This window comes from Humulus lupulus, chromosome 2, assembly GCF_963169125.1.
Source record: "Humulus lupulus chromosome 2, drHumLupu1.1, whole genome shotgun sequence".
Lineage (NCBI taxonomy): Eukaryota > Viridiplantae > Streptophyta > Magnoliopsida > Rosales > Cannabaceae > Humulus > Humulus lupulus.
This window is the reverse complement of record NC_084794.1, coordinates 95,781,009-95,796,832: the sequence shown is the minus strand read 5'-3', so window position 1 is coordinate 95,796,832 and position 15,824 is coordinate 95,781,009. Positions and strand designations below refer to the sequence as shown.

The window sequence follows — 15,824 nt, the reverse complement described above, 5'->3', positions numbered from 1 at the left end:
AAAATTGAAAGAGAAAAGCCCTGCCTCTACTGAGGCACTAAATCAAAGTCTTCAGGCAATGCATACAGCTGGGTGCTTAAGTCTAGCTGACATTGTGGAAGGCAAGTATATCTTTATCCTACACTGTAGTTCTTTAATTCAGAATATAGTATTGTCATAGGATTCCTTACTATGTTTTTGGTTTAAGTTTTTTTTTATTAGAGATTAGATGACATAAATTCTTTGCATTTGAGTGTTTGTAATCGCTTTGATAGGTGGTAATTTTGATTTTGCCCAAATTTTAATGGATGTTGTCTATTGCAGATATTAAGACAGCTGTAAAAAATAAAGTTCCTCTTGTACGGTCATCAACTCTTAACTGGGTAACATTCTGTATTGAAACAAGTAACAAGGCTGTTATTTTAAAGGTGCACAAGGACTCTGTGCCTATCCTTATGGAGGTAAGTGCATTTATGCTTGTAGTTGTAATATATTTCATATTTTTGAACAATCAGTTGAGTAAAATGTGCTAAACATTGCTTATTCCCATTTATTTTAGAAGACAGCTTCAATACTGGTTTTGATGACTTTAGAGCACTAATTCATGGTTTGGTGCTCTTACTTTCTAATTTGTAATCTAGAAGACAAAGGGAAATAAAAAAATAATGGTGCAACCTATTTTTGACCATGGATTATCCTGTTCATGGTGTTTCATGGACTCTCTTATCTATATTATCGTTTCTTACTTTTTCACAGTGCCTCAATGATGGGACTCCAGATGTGAGGGATGCAGCCTTTTCAGCTTTGGCAGCGATAGCTAAGGTATCGTTTTATTTATTTATCAATTTTGTGCTTTTGCTGCTTAATTCTGAAATTTGATTATTGATGGTATGGATTTATTTCTTCTTTTCCCATTTTATTTAGTTGGTTGGTATGAGACCCTTGGAGCGGTCACTTGAGAAACTTGATGATGTTAGAAGAAAGAAGCTTTCTGAAATGATTTCAGGTTCTGAAGGTGGCACATCCACCAATACAAGCTCAAGTTTGTAATATCTTTATAGCATCAGTTCTTATATCACTAATTTGTTCAACATTCTTGTGAGTTTTTATAATCTTGTGTGCATACTTATTGTTGTATGAGCAGCAGTCCAAGCTTCTGGTGCAACCGCATCCTCTCATGAGGTGAGTTATTTCTTATATAATGGATTTATGGAAGTTAAAGAATAATGCTATGTTGAGAGGTTGCATGTAATGTTGCTATGTTACACCACTGCGAGCCCATTTCTGCGTGCCTTTGACCCAATGTGACTTCCATTCGCGAGCCACCACCAGGCGCGATTCTACACCCGTCCCGATGTAGAGCCCCGAGTGTGCACCAAGCTGGAGCTTGAACGATCCTGAGTTGCAGAGGAAGAAAATGGTGGCTGGGTATAAGGCTTACGCTGTTGAGGGGTATATTTGGATTTTTTGTCTTGAATGATGCTTGAGTGAATAGTTTACCGTTCCTTACCAGAAATTTTAGATTTTAGTATTCTGATTGTGAAATATGTAGATATAGTTTTGGAGGAATTTAGTCAAGATCCCTTCAAGATATTTTAGCTATATACAATCACCGATTAGTATTCTGATTGTGAAATATGCTCACTAACTTGTTACATCAGTTAAAAGGTAGGCTCTTATTTGTTATTTTTGTTTACCTATTTATGTAGTTTCTGCTTTAATAGTTGGTGTAATTTGTTTTTGTCTTTTCTGTATATATACTCTTTTGTATCATTACTTCTTTAATGAGAATTGATTCTATTAATTCAGTCACTAAGTTTGATTCTATCTGCTTTTCTGAATTCCATTAAGCAAGGAAGTTGTCTCGTTTTGCTTACCTTTACGTACATGTTTCTCTTGAAACTTTACACAAAAGTATTGTTTTCAAATTGTTTTTTTCAGCTGGTCTGTGTTTTTTGCATATAAAAGAAAGGGAAGACATAAAGCATAGTAAGAAGAATAACATTAGAAAAGGTGATAATTCCTCTTTCATTTTTTATTTGTAAGCTGTAAAGTTGATTTTACTGTATTTTCCTTTTTAATGTTAGTGGGTTTTACAAATGGTAGTATCCTTTGCCCTGTGATGGAAAAACTCAATGTTGGAAACAATGCCTTGGCCTGATGATTACTTTCCTTTTTTTTTCCACGGTTCTTTAGTTTGTTTCTAGATTACTTTGTGCCTGATGATGAAAACTTTTATTTTTGTATTGATATGTGCATTGATTTCATTTTGAGCCTCCATCTTTTCTGCTCTCACCATCTTTGGTACTCACCATGATCCATTATTTTATTTTATTTATTTATTTATTACTATTATCTCATGTTGGCTGTGGTGATGATGATCTGTGTTTGCTGTTGGTGGTGGTGAATGCCAAAGGTGATGGTTGAAGTGGTGGTGTTTAAACCTTGAAGATGTGATTGGTTCTTAATGAATTTTCAATGTTCATGAAATTTCTAGCATTAATCTCTGAAGGCATTTATATATTAAAATGGTCTCTTTTACAGCTACAAAATATATATTTTATTGCCTTATGTAATAATATGAAGATATTGTCATTTTTTTTTTTGGTTAGTTTTCACTTTCTTTGCATGCTTATTTGCCCTGTGATGGAAAATCTAATTTTCAGAAGCAGTTTCATGGTTTTGCATTATAAGCCTTGTCTCTCTCTCTCTCTCTCTCTATACATATATACATACATACATACATACATACATACATACATACATACATACATACATACATACATACATACATATATATTGCTCTCTCTCTCTCTCTCTCTCTCTCTCTCTCTCTCTCTCTCTCTCTCTCTACTTTTTCACTAGAAAAAGTTTATTTTACAGAATCTATTGTGAGTGCTCTTAAGGCTTATAATGAAAATTCTCATGTACATTGTTAATGACCATATTAGCTTATGAGATCTGAGGGCTTTTGAATATCTAAGTTTGTTATTCTCTGTTTTATAATGCTTTATTTGCTTTATCACCTGTTAATAGATTAGAGGAAGAATTATTTAAAGATTACCTTATTACTAATCTGTTTTATAATGCATGTTTTTGAACACTACTTGACAATGCCTTTGATGCTTTTGTATCAAGTAACTTGAACCTGTTTGCAGTGCATTCTTGTTTACATTGGATTTGATTTTGTCGATATCTATTTTGTCCCATCTTTGCTTCTTAGATTATGAACTTTTTTTTTGGCCTGATGATGATATTTGTCCTCTGTTTTTGCTAGTCTACTTAGTTTTATTTCCTCAACTGAAATATATGAGTACTACCCTGTTTTTGTTTCTCAGGCAAGTAAAAAAGCCTTGGATCCAGTTGCTCCAGTTTATAAGTATTGCCTTGTATCAGTATCTAACATATTAACTTCAACATGCCAAAATGAGGTTAGCTGTCTCCATTTTCAACGTTCAAGTCTAGCGCTAATCCATATTGCATTTTTTTTTCTACTTTTGGGTATAAACTTATATATTAAGCTCTTTGAGGGCTCATTTTAACTAAAATCTTAACTGGAACTTGTTCACTTTCTTTCAGTTTTTCATAAATTTTAGGTAGCATAATATCTCTGTTTTTTTTAATTCCATTTGCAGCTTAAAAGTCATCATGCTTTCTCTGAATTGTTAGCCCAATATTCACAGAGCGGTTATAGGTATTAAATTCATTTTTGTTGTAAATCAAAGCATATTGATTCATGATACCATTATTGAACTTCTGAAAAAGCTTTGGAGCTTATTTGTTTAATGGTCATTAACTACATGAGGTGTTCCTCTTATTTAGTATTTTAATTTATATTAGATTGAGCATAAACTTCTTAGTTGCATGAGTGATAGAGTTCATCTCTTAAATTAACAAATTTTTCCTTTAGATTAGATTGTATTAGTGTTGATAATCCAAAAGTATGTTAGTAAAAGCTTTGTCTTAATTTGTTATTGCTTTGTTTGTCTTTATTTTGTTATTTTATTTTATCTTGTCTATAATTCTCTGGTTGTGTAGTTCCCTCAAGCCTTGTTCACTTATATGACCCATCCTTTGGTGCCATAGTTGCATCTCATTTTCTTGAACTTTAATAGCATCAGCTTCAGCAATAGATACAGTTTACCCATCTAACACATACATTCCATTTCCTTTATTCCATTTCATAACTAGCAGTGAGCCTTTAGTAATCTTTATGATGCCAGGTTGTACTGTTATGGTTCATCTCCATGGCCGCCAGATTATTGTTTAGCCGTATCCATACATAGATATATATACATAATTTTAGACCTTATGTTATAAGCTACTGCATTCATACATATATATTTGGATATAATTGTAGATTTTCTATCTGTTATAAGCTACTGAATTCATACTTATATAGGTATGTCTCTGTGGTTTGCTTTAGAGGACTTTTAAAAAAAAAAATTGATTTCTTATGGAGGACATGTCGATTTTTTTTTAAAGTGCTTTCTTTCTGTATAAATTGGCTGCGTTTTATTTTCCTGTTACTAGCACAAGTTCTCTGTTTTGTATGCTTGATTCTATGAGCACATTCTAGAATTTTCTATATGTATTGAATCTGACTCAAAGTATTGTATTGTAATGTTTATTGGTTTGAAACATTGTTTGTTTATTTGTTCCATGGCTTAAACACAAACCTTTTCTCAAGCAGAATTTGATAGCTTTCATCAAGTTTGGTGAGGACTACATACTTTTCTGGGGTGTAAATGATCACAGTGAAAATGTTGTTGAAAAAAAACTTCTCGGTTATTTTTGTTCTACTCCTTTTAGGATTTGCAACTAATTTGCACACTGCAAAACGCGCTCCTCGACCTAGGCCTCGCCGGATTCTCTTGGATACAGATGTTAATACAGATGATTTCTTTGCTCTGCTCTACCTCTTAAAGCTTAACAGATCAGAGTTTCAGTTAGAGGTAATTTAAGTCTTCTTTTGGTAACAATAATCTTTTCAGTCTTCACGATTGTCTATTACAAAGTTTAATATAGTATATCCAACTCAATTTTAGCCACTTAAAGGTTGGACAGCAGCACAAATATGAAAAAGTACATCTTTTTTCCCTTCCTATATTGATTCAATGAGTAAATTACGAGTAGATTATTTCATATTGACAGTTATGTATTTTAATCCTTGATAACAAGTCATTGAGTTTTCTTTCCTTTTTTTTCTTTTTCTTTTTCTTTTTCTTTTCTTCTGGTATTGATGATGATAAGTAGTAAAATAAAAAACCCTGCTTTTTTTTTCTGGACCTTAATCTCTCAAATATTTGGTCCTACTAATATTTATGTATATATGTTCAAAGGATAAAAGAACTCTTGGCCTTAGGACCATAATGTCGGATCAAATAATTCAATGCTGGCAGTTAACTTGGTCCTAGTGTTTTACCAATTACTATAATAACATCTTTTACTTTTAAAAGCTTCTTGCTTTGCTTTTTCTGACTTTAGCTCCCAAAGTCTCCAATTTTTTGAGCTCTCTTAATTCTCATTAAAAAATCTCTCTCCTCAAAAGATAATTTATTTTCGAACCATATATAGTACATAACCAACTTACAACATAGTGACACATAAGAATTTTCTTTTTCTTTTTTATTAGGGTGTGACTATCAACACAAATGCCTGGACTAATGCTAGACATTTTGTGAATCAAATCTATGACATCCTTTACATGATGGGGCGCGATGATATCGCTGTTAGAGTTGGCGGCGAAGGTGGAATACTAAAAGATGGTACCATTCTTCCTAATGTTGGTGGATATCTTCCCATAATAGAACATGCATGAGCTCATTGATTGCCTTCTACATGTTTGATTTTTGTTTTTCGTCATAAAAAAACTTAGTACATTGCCATAACATGTATATCATACAATCTCAGTTAAAAGCCACTCTAATTTGTGTTTAGTTTATGTATGTCAGGGTGTTACAACCACTGGGGGATGTAGATATAGACAAGCTATCCCAGTAGGTATTGGAGGTCGTCTGGATGTTGATACAAATTTTGGCATTAGAAAAGCTTTTCTTCCTCAGGTATATATAAACTTTTATTTCCACTGATCTGTTATGCTTATTCTATGTATGATAAAATAGATGTTTGCTTGAGTTGAGTTGAGTTGCTTATTTAAACTTTATATGCTTACAGGTGGAAACTAGCTTAAGTCTTATGTTCTTAATAATAAAAGGACTTTTTTTTTACAATGTGCAGGTATATTGAGATGATTTCTTTGGAGCAATTCTTGACAACATTATTAGTTAAGGCCTTTAGAATGGAAGAATGTATTTCACTAATTTTTGTATACATTTCTTGTTTTGTATTTAGTGATAAAGGAATCTGAATTGGGCATAAATTATGTTGTAATATGATTTCTTAAGCCTAGACTAGTAGACTAAATATTGTAATTACATTTGAGTAATTAATAAAAATCTATTTCTGTTACCTTATTTGGCTTCAATTTTTGTATTTGTTTTCCTAGTTTTGTGTAAGTAAAAAAAGATTATGTTTCTCTAAGCTAATATAACACAAAAAAAGTGTTATACTAAAGTGTAGTATAATACCAAAAAAGTGTTATACTAAAGTGTAGTATAACACAAAAAAAGTGTTATATAATCGACTATAAATAACATAATTAAACACTTATCAATGTATTAAAATAACACAGAAATTGTGTTATCGTTGACAGTACAATAACACATCTGTATAACACTGATAAAGTGTTATGTAAAGTACCCTGACCTACGATAACATAGTCGGTCTTAACACATCAGAAAGTGTTATCGTATGTTTTAATAACATATTTTCGGTGTTATTAAAAGCATTTTTTCTTGTAGTGAGTGAGGAGAAATATAGTAGAGGAGAACTGGGATCCATTAGATGAAATGATTGACGACGCACATTTTGGATCAGGAGTAGACCCAAATAAGTTTGAGAAACTCCTTAATGATACTGAGAAACCAATTTACCCTGGTTGTACAAGATTTACAAAATTATATGCGCTTCTTAGGTTGTACCATCTAAAAGCTAAACATGGCTGGAGTGATAAAAGCATTGCTGATTTATTTAGTTTTTTGAAGGAGTTATTGCCCGAAGATAATGAAATTCCAATTTCATTTTATGAGGCAAAGAAGACGTTATGCTCATTAGGCATGTAGTACGAAAAAATTCATGCATGTCCTAATGATTGCATATTACATCAAAATAGCTTTGCAGACGCAAAATTGTGTCCTACTTGTGGTGAGTCACGATGGCAAAAGTAAAGAAATGGTGATGATGTCAAGGAAGGAGTACCTGCCAAAGTTTTGTGGTACGTTCCGCCAATTCCTCGTTTCATCCGATTGTTTAGAAATGTCGAACGTGCTAAAAGTTTGTCGTGGCATGCTAATGAAATAATAAAGGATGGTAAATTAAGACATCTAGCTGACACCCTAGCTTGGAAAAGAGTTGATTTGAAGTGGCCTTCTTTTGGAAATTAATCTCGTAATATTCGTCTAGGTCTGTCGACTGACGGGTTTAATCCACACGCATCTCTTAGCAGTAAGTATAGTTGTTGGCCTGTTATGCTTGTTATTTACAATCTACCCCCATGGTTTTGTATGAAGAGAAAGTTTACGCTTTTGACCTTGTTGATATCAGGACCTAAACAACCTGGTAATGACATTGATGTCTATCTATCCCCTCTTATAGATGACTTGAAAACTTTGTGGGATGAAGGGGTTAAGGTTTATGATGCGTATATGCAGGAAGAATTTAATCTTAGAGCGGTCTTATTATGGACAATTAATGACTTTCCTGCCTATGGAAATTTATCTTGGTTTAGTGTGAAAGGATATAAAGCTTGCCCTGTTTGTTAAGAAAAAACATGTTCTGAATACTTGAAACACTCTCGGAAAATATGTTATATGGGACATAGGAAGTTCTTGCCTAATACGCATAAACTTCGGACTTGGAAGAATGCATTCAATGGTAAACAAGAGTTTGAGGAGGCTCCTGATCCATTGAATGGGATCCAAGTACTTGAGAAGATGTCTAAAATTGTGTTCAAGTTAGGGAAGCCTAAAGTTTGTACACCTACAAAGATGAAACGTGGTCGTAAGGCTAAGGTTGTTGAGGAGCCAAAAGGGTGTTATAAAAAGAAATCTGTTTTCTTCGAACTTGAATATTGGCCTTTCTTACTTATAGGCCATAATTTAGATGTTATGCACATAGAGAAAAATGTATGTGATAGTTTGATTGGCACTTTGTTGAATATTCCTGGGAAAACTAAGGATGAAATTAAGGCTAGACAAGACTTGGTTGCAATGGGTATAAGGGAAGAATTAAGGCTAGACAAGACTTGGTTGCAATGTCTAACAAATATATATGTCTAACAAATTTTGTGTTTCTTGCATATTTTTATTTTATTAATTATGGCAATTTTAATTTAAATTAATATTAAATTGATTTCAATTTAATTAATTATTAAATTAATATTAAAATCATTTCAATTTAATTAATTATTAAATCAAATTTAAATAATATTAATTATAAATTTATTTAATTTACTTTTTTTAAATTTGGGAGACTTTCAATGTCTCCCATTGGAAGAGGTGGGAGACGTGGGAAGTCTCCCACCTCTCCCAATGGGAGACGTGAGACCTATACCTACAATGACCCCGCCTACAACGTCTTCCCAATTAGGAGACATTGTAGACTTTCAACCTCTCCCAAATAAAGTCATAAAACCCTTATTTTGTTGTAGTGTTTGGAGGGAACAAGAGGCGAGAACTGACTCTACGGTGACGACACATGTGGTGGTCGTTGTAGAGTCCTCGTCGAAAAAAAAAGAGAGGGAAATATCTTTGTCTATAGCAACCACATGAATACGGAGGGAACTTGATCGCCAAAAGTTGGTTGTTAATTTTCACTCCCTATAGCGATGACATATCGTCGCTATAGAGACTAATTTAATCCAGTGAGCAGATAATTTGTTAGTGTCGCTATAGGGTCCCAAAAAACAGAGGGAAAGCGAACCGCCAAAAATTTCAGTCAAATTTTCACTAGCTATAGCGACGATATGTCGTGGCAATAGAGCTCGTGATTGATGAGTGAAACGGTGCATGTACTGTTTCCTTTTCTACAGCGACGACATGTCGTCGCTATAAGTTCATGTATGATAACTGAAACGGTGTGTCTATTGTACAAAGATGACTCACTTATACTCTATAGAGACGACATGTTGTCGCTATATAGTCAGACGATATATCCCCCAACCTGAGCCTCCTTCTTTATTTTCTGCATTTTTTCTCTAAAAACAGAGACGGAAACCGTCGCACGTCTGCTGCACCTCACCTCTCAAACATGTCCCAGCCCATTTTTTGCCAATTTCTTCCAAGTATCAGTAGTCTAAACACATTATCTTACTATTATAGCCTTTAAAATGTATTTTTCTCTTAATATATGTGTGTATTTTGTATTTAGTGGAAATGGGGTTTGACATTTTTTTTTGTTTTCTTTTTGAGAATTGGGTATTTGATCATCATCACGAGCATTTGCCTTTGGATAATCCCCTAGCCTGAGCCTTGGGTAATTTTTATTTTAAAAATATTTTGTGATTGATTAATGGTTAAATTATGTTTTTTATTGTGTAATTAATTATTTTAGATAGTGTTGATTTTTATTTTTCTAAAAAAATGTATGATAAGTTAGATATATGAATATGTATATGTATATAAATGTGAATGTGAAATATATTTTTAAATTGTGTGGTAGGTTAGATTAATAGAAAAGTTGGGACGTTACAACTATCCACTCCTTATCGAAATTTTGTCCTCGAAATTTATTCATATGTCTCGGGATCCTAATTCTACAAATCAGACTATAACTTCAAAATCTAGTCCTTTACCTTGCTATCTCTTTGTAACACCCTTACAAGAGTGACAGTCTTATTCTGTAAGACTTTATCTCATTTATCGAAAATTCCACTGGCTTATCCTTGCACAGTAAATCCCACTGAAGTTCTAGGGTCTTCTCACCCAATCAGGGGTAGTACTCAGCACTTCTTTCCTTGACATTGGCACCAGTGACACCTTATGAGCCTCTGTAAGGGTAATCTATAGGCACTTGGCCTAATCCTTATTAGGATCTCACAAGTCTATCAACTCTAGAGTCAAAACTCCTCTTTCTTTCCCAACTATCTTATCCTTTTTAGTCCACAATACTCAGAGAAGTACGAAGTCTCCAGTCCTGGAACTCTAAGTTCCCATATTTAAATTTGTGAACTCTTATGTCCTTTAAATAAAGCAAATTCTCCTGCCCTAACAATCCTTAATCACTTCATTGGTTCTCCGAATTGATTCTGAACTGAAATACTTCCTGTCCTTCGTTTCAGTTCCCGGAATGAGTACTCCTCGTTCCCTATCTCACAATCTTTTATTCAAAGTCACTCTAGCCGTCAACCGACGTTCATCACTATGACAATCCACTCAAGAGACCGTATCTACCTAAATGTCTCAAAAACTTACACAGTCGAGGTAAAATTCTTAAAGTCTGAGTCGTTCCTTCAGGTTATCAGTCCACCTGATGGTAACCAATAACTCTAAATTCCAATCTTATATTCCTCTCCCATTATGACCCTCTTTCCAGAACTTGGGAAATAAAGGGTCTCAATCTGACACTATCAACTTCAGTGTCCCATGAAGATTTACGATCTCCTTTCACATATACTCATTCTTGTGATAACTCGTTCATACGACCAAAGGGTGCTAACCTAATCCGTTGAGTTACAACTTTTCATATCCACTCATCTTACTTGCATTCTGAGGTGATCCGCCCTTTCAGTCCACAACTATATAACCCTATACTAACTCCAGGATAACCTAGAGTCATAATAGCCTTTATGGCTTTTGATTATCATCTCTCTTGCTAAAAGATTAGGTAGTGCGCCTCCCGGTACACAAATTTTAGGTCTTAAGACCCATTCAAGCTTCTTTGAAACAACAATAATAAAGAGGTAGTGTAAGACTCATCAAGAATCTCCACCTCAACGCCAACATTCATCGGATCACTCATCTGATCCTCATATCTCAACCTATCCATGCTAAATATAGAAGGATTCTTAATCAGCCCTACAAGATCTTCTTTCTGTATTTCATTGTTCGTAGAGGTATATCTGCCAATTATTAGTCACAGTATCTGTACCAATCTGTAGAGTCCAAGAACTTTACTTAGCTAGTTAGATAGTAGTAGCAATAGTAATAGTTATAGTAATTTTTATGATTGTGGATTTTGGTTCAGACCGGGATTTAGTTGGACACTCGTAGTAACACTTGTAGATTTTATAAGTTTAGCCTATAGTTAAAGAATATTAATTATAACCTAAGGTTTAATTAATATGACTTATTATGAAGGTGATATTTATTATAATATAAGGTTTAGATAAACCCAATAAGGAAATGACACTTGTCATGTGAATGTTTAATGAATAATTAAGTATTTTGATGAGTCAATTTAATAAGAGTAATATTTGAATGTCCTAGGGTCTGCCAGCAGCTTTGAAATCGTTAGAGGACTTAGTCAAAGCTGTTTACTCAATTCAAATTAGGCTAAAAAAGTGCAATTACGTGTATAATATTCCAGCGTATGCCGATATATCGCAGCACTAAGGGGCGATATATCGCCATACGGGGATACGAAAAACACGTAACTTCGCACGGTCACCTCGACGAGCCTCGGGCATATTAGCCCAGGCGATATATCGACTCATGTGCATGATTTTTTAACGTTTTTGAAACCGAGATCATTTTATTCCTTAACCTCTTGTTAAGTCCTGAATCTTTTTGACCAAGTCTTCAGCCTTTACTGAACGATTATTCAAAGATTGTTCAATTAAAAGACCATTAATTTATTCAAGCTAAATAAAGATCTTTTCATTCTTGAACTCTATAAATTGGACCTAGTACCTAGTCATTTCTTCATTCACCAAGCTAAGTTCAGAGTCTGCAAGCTGCTAGGTTATTTTAGAGTGGTTAAACACTTGGGTTGGGGATATAAGCTTTATCCTTATAAGATTAATAAACACTCGGGAAGTAAGGTTCATAGTATATTTCGGTTCGAGGTGTAGTTCAGTTATAGAAGCATTCGAGGCATCTAAGATCTTGAACATAAGACTTTTGGAGTGTTCCAAAGTCCCGATTCTGTTCTCATATCCCGGTATATTAGTAAGGAAAATAGGATAGAATTTTATATGTTATATGTTATCTTATGATTTATGTGTTATGAAATGTTATATTATGTATGTTGGTAGACTTGGACATATGAATTGTATAGCTAACAAGCCCCAATAAATTTATGGGCATATGACTTGCTTTGCTAGCAAGCCCCACAAATCTAATGGGCATATGACTTGATTAGTTAACAAGCCCCAAGTAGTATAATGTCCATTATAGTATATATGACATATGTTTATGATAGGCTTATGGTATATGTTTATGGTATGTTTTTAGCATATGATATGAATTTTATGTATATGATTTATGTTGTTAGATTTTCCTTGCTGTGCATTAGGCTCATTCTTTTATGTTTATATGTGCAGGAAATTAGCTATGGCGGCGGAAAGATTCTTGGCAGCTTGGGGGTTGTGTATTGAGGCCGGATGGAATCGATGGACTGAGCGCTCGATTAGAGGATGAAGTCTTTAAGTCTTTAAACCATATTTTCTATGTATCTTTCCACACTTAGTTTTGTACGTGATTTATTTAGATCATGTTATGTTTTATTTTTAAAACAATTGGATCCCATATCCTAAATGCATTTTTATGTATTCAAACCTTTTTCTTTATCTAATAAAGTTATGATGTTTTCATATGTACGTTTTCTTATGATTAAGTATAGTAGTTATTAATGGTCCAAGGTCTAGAATAGTTGGGTCGTTACAGTTGGTATCAGAACAACGGTTCATCCGCATGAAGTTCTCCTCGATACACACACTCAAAGCTTCGAATTTGACCGCCAAGTAAGTGTTTAAGTTATAGTTATTATGTTTATATGTATAGCTAATGATTTTAGCATTTATGTTTTCAGTTAAGAATGAACGGAGCATTAACCTATGAGGATATCCGAGCCATTAAGGCTTTAAAGAGAATAAGAGAACCGAGAAACACTGTAGGAGCACTAGAGAGAATAACTCGGAGATTGCTTTTGTTCCACAGAGAACTAGGTCACCTTCAAGAATCTAAGCAAATCATGATGAGAGCAACAGAACAATGCGTTTTAGTAATTAGACTATTTAGAGATTTTCATTCCGTAATTGCAGCCTTAGAGGAAATATGGGAAACAATGGATGATGAAGATGAATTGCAAGTAGCAATGAGATATTATTTTCTCTTGATTAAGTTCACTTCAAAAGTAGAATTTCAGTTTACAAATGAGCAAAACATAGGATTTTTTTTAAGGATCTTCCTCGAGGGCATTTTGAGGCACATGATAATGAGGACTATGAAGAGATAGAAGATGATATGCTAGATGAAGGATCGGATATAAAAGATCCCGATTTTTAGAATACTTAGTTTCATTGTTTGTTTTTATTTATTATTGTTTTCTTTTATGGTTGTAATTAGTGAAAAATCTTTTCCAAATTAATATCATGGTTATTTTGTTATCATGTATGAGGTTGATTTTTTTTCGCAATCATAATAAATAATAAATAAATTAAATAATGACTAAGTTCAGTGAGGGTGGATACAAATCAATGAACCAAGTTTCTATATTGAGAGTTAGGGGCCATAGTAGTGGGAACGATTTTTACTGATCCCAGCCTTCCCTCAATATGGTTAACTTTGGAACAAAGATGAGTTTCGAGCCTGAGAATTAAGTCATATAGGATGATTAGAAACAGACTTAGAAAATAAAGATGACTTGTTTTTCTAAGCATAGAAACCCACTCTAATATTAAAGGAGACTTATATAATTTTCATAAGAAGTCATAATTAATAGGTCCGAGTTATGTTTGTTTAGATTAAGTTTTGCCTTAGAACCTATTAGGGCAAGTTCTAATATGCTTTCTCGACTATTAGAACTTTGTCGAAGATGTCACTCCGAAGATCTGCCCGCACCAACAGAAATGCCTCCAGCGCAGCTCCAGTGAGTAATGAAGCCCCTCCGGTTCGAAGAAGAGGAGCGCGTGCTACCATTACTACTGCTACTCAAAGTGCGCTGCCACCTCCAGTGGACATCACCGCAGAAATTGTCTGGCTACGAAAACAAGTGGAAGAGCTGCTACAACGACAACAGACTCAGCCGTATCCTCAGCATAGAAACAATAATAGGCAGAAGAGAAAGCATCACGATAATAAGCAAGCCAATTGTGACAAAACAATGCGAGCAAGTGATAGGCCAGGTTATGTAGAATACCCGTAGTGCTCCAAATGCCAGAAGAAACATCTTGAGGAGTGTCGTGCAAACACCAAAGGATGCTACGCATGTGGTCAGGAGGGACACCGAAAGAAAGAATGTCCCCATCTTAAGCCAAAGGAGAAGAAGGATAATACGATAGTTCTAGAACATAGTCTTTGCCTTGACCCAAGGAGGAGCCTATGCTAGTAATAAGCAATTACAGGTCAGATTCCTATCCTAAAAAATATATGTTCTAGCATCGCTTGATTTGGGAGCAATATACTTGTACATCTCGTTAGGAATGATAGAAAAACTAGACAAACCTTGTGAAAGATTTAGAACTAGGTTTGTAACCGAGTTGCCTTCAGGAAAAGTAGTTCTATCATCACGGATAGTACGAGGCATACAGATCAAGATTGAGGACGTAGAACTAGAATGAGACCTGATAGAACTCGAGATCAAGGATTTCGACGTGATACTAGGCATGGACTGGCTAGCACGGCATGGCGCAACAATCGACTGCTAACGCCAGAAGGTGATGTTCGAGACTCCTGACGACCAGAAACTATGCTTCATGGGACAAGCTTCACGATTTCGCACCTTGTTAGTATAATCTCTCAATGCTCAAAGAATGATGGAAAAAGGATGTCAAGCGTTCTTAGCCAGCATCATAGATGTGGTAAAGGAGACACCACTTAAGGTTGGAGATGTCCGTATTGTAAGAAAATTCCCAGAGGTATTTCCCGATGATTTGCCAGGATTGCCGCTGACTCGGGAAATTGACTTCATGATAGAATTAGTACCAGGCACCAAGCCTATTTCCAAGGCACCATACCTGATGGCACCTGCGAAACTCAAGGAGTTAAAGACGCAGCTACAAGAACTTCTAGACTTGGGTTTTATTAGGCTGAGCTATTCTCCATGGGGAGCACCGGTGCTATTCGTGAAGAAAAAGGACGGAAGAATTGTAGAGTCCAAGAACTTTACTTAGCTAGTTAGATAGTAGTAGCAATAGTAATAGTTATAGTAATTTTTATGACTGTGGATTTTTGTTCAGACCGGGATTTAGTTGGACACTCGTAGTAACACTTGTAGATTTTATAAGTTTAACCTATAGTTTAAGAATATTAATTATAACCTAAGGTTTAAATAATATGACTGATTATGAAGGTGATATTTATTATAATATAAGGTTTAGATAAACCCAATATGGAAATGACACTTGTCATGTGAATGTTTAATGAATAATTAAGTATTTTGAGGAATAAATTTATTAAGGGTAATATTTGAATATCCTAGGGTCTGCCAGCAGCTTTGAAATCGTTAAAGGACGTAGTCAAGGCTGTTTACTCAATTCAAATTAGGCTGAAAAAGTGAAATTACGTGTATAATATTTCAGCGTGTGCTGATATATCGCAGCACTAGGGGGCGATATATCGCCATAC

General features: G+C 34.5%; 1 protein-coding gene and 1 long non-coding RNA gene across 2 annotated transcripts; both read left to right on the top strand.

Moving 5' to 3' along the window:
• Window positions 1–26: 26 nt before the first annotated feature.
• Window positions 27–1,044, top strand: LOC133816205 (protein MOR1-like). Its single transcript, XM_062248832.1, has 4 exons — window positions 27–101; window positions 304–440; window positions 736–801; window positions 904–1,044. Exons 1-4 carry the CDS (start codon window positions 59–61, stop codon window positions 1,027–1,029), a joined length of 372 nt encoding a protein of 123 aa, XP_062104816.1. The 5' UTR covers window positions 27–58; the 3' UTR covers window positions 1,030–1,044.
• Window positions 1,045–5,544: 4,500 nt separating this feature from the next.
• On the top strand, window positions 5,545–6,289 carry LOC133816204 (uncharacterized). Its single transcript, XR_009885075.1, has 2 exons — window positions 5,545–6,044; window positions 6,220–6,289. It is a non-coding gene; the product is annotated as an uncharacterized LOC133816204 (long non-coding RNA).
• Window positions 6,290–15,824: the final 9,535 nt, after the last annotated feature.

Excerpts from the sequence above, each read along its gene's own strand:
- LOC133816205 (XM_062248832.1), top strand. The coding sequence starts at position 59 with ATGCATACAGCTGGGTGCTTAAGTCTAGCTGACATTGTGGAAG. Across the intron at positions 102-303 it reads TCTAGCTGACATTGTGGAAG|ATATTAAGACAGCTGTAAAA; the intron begins GCAAGTATATCT and ends TGTCTATTGCAG. Across the intron at positions 441-735 it reads CTGTGCCTATCCTTATGGAG|TGCCTCAATGATGGGACTCC; the intron begins GTAAGTGCATTT and ends ACTTTTTCACAG.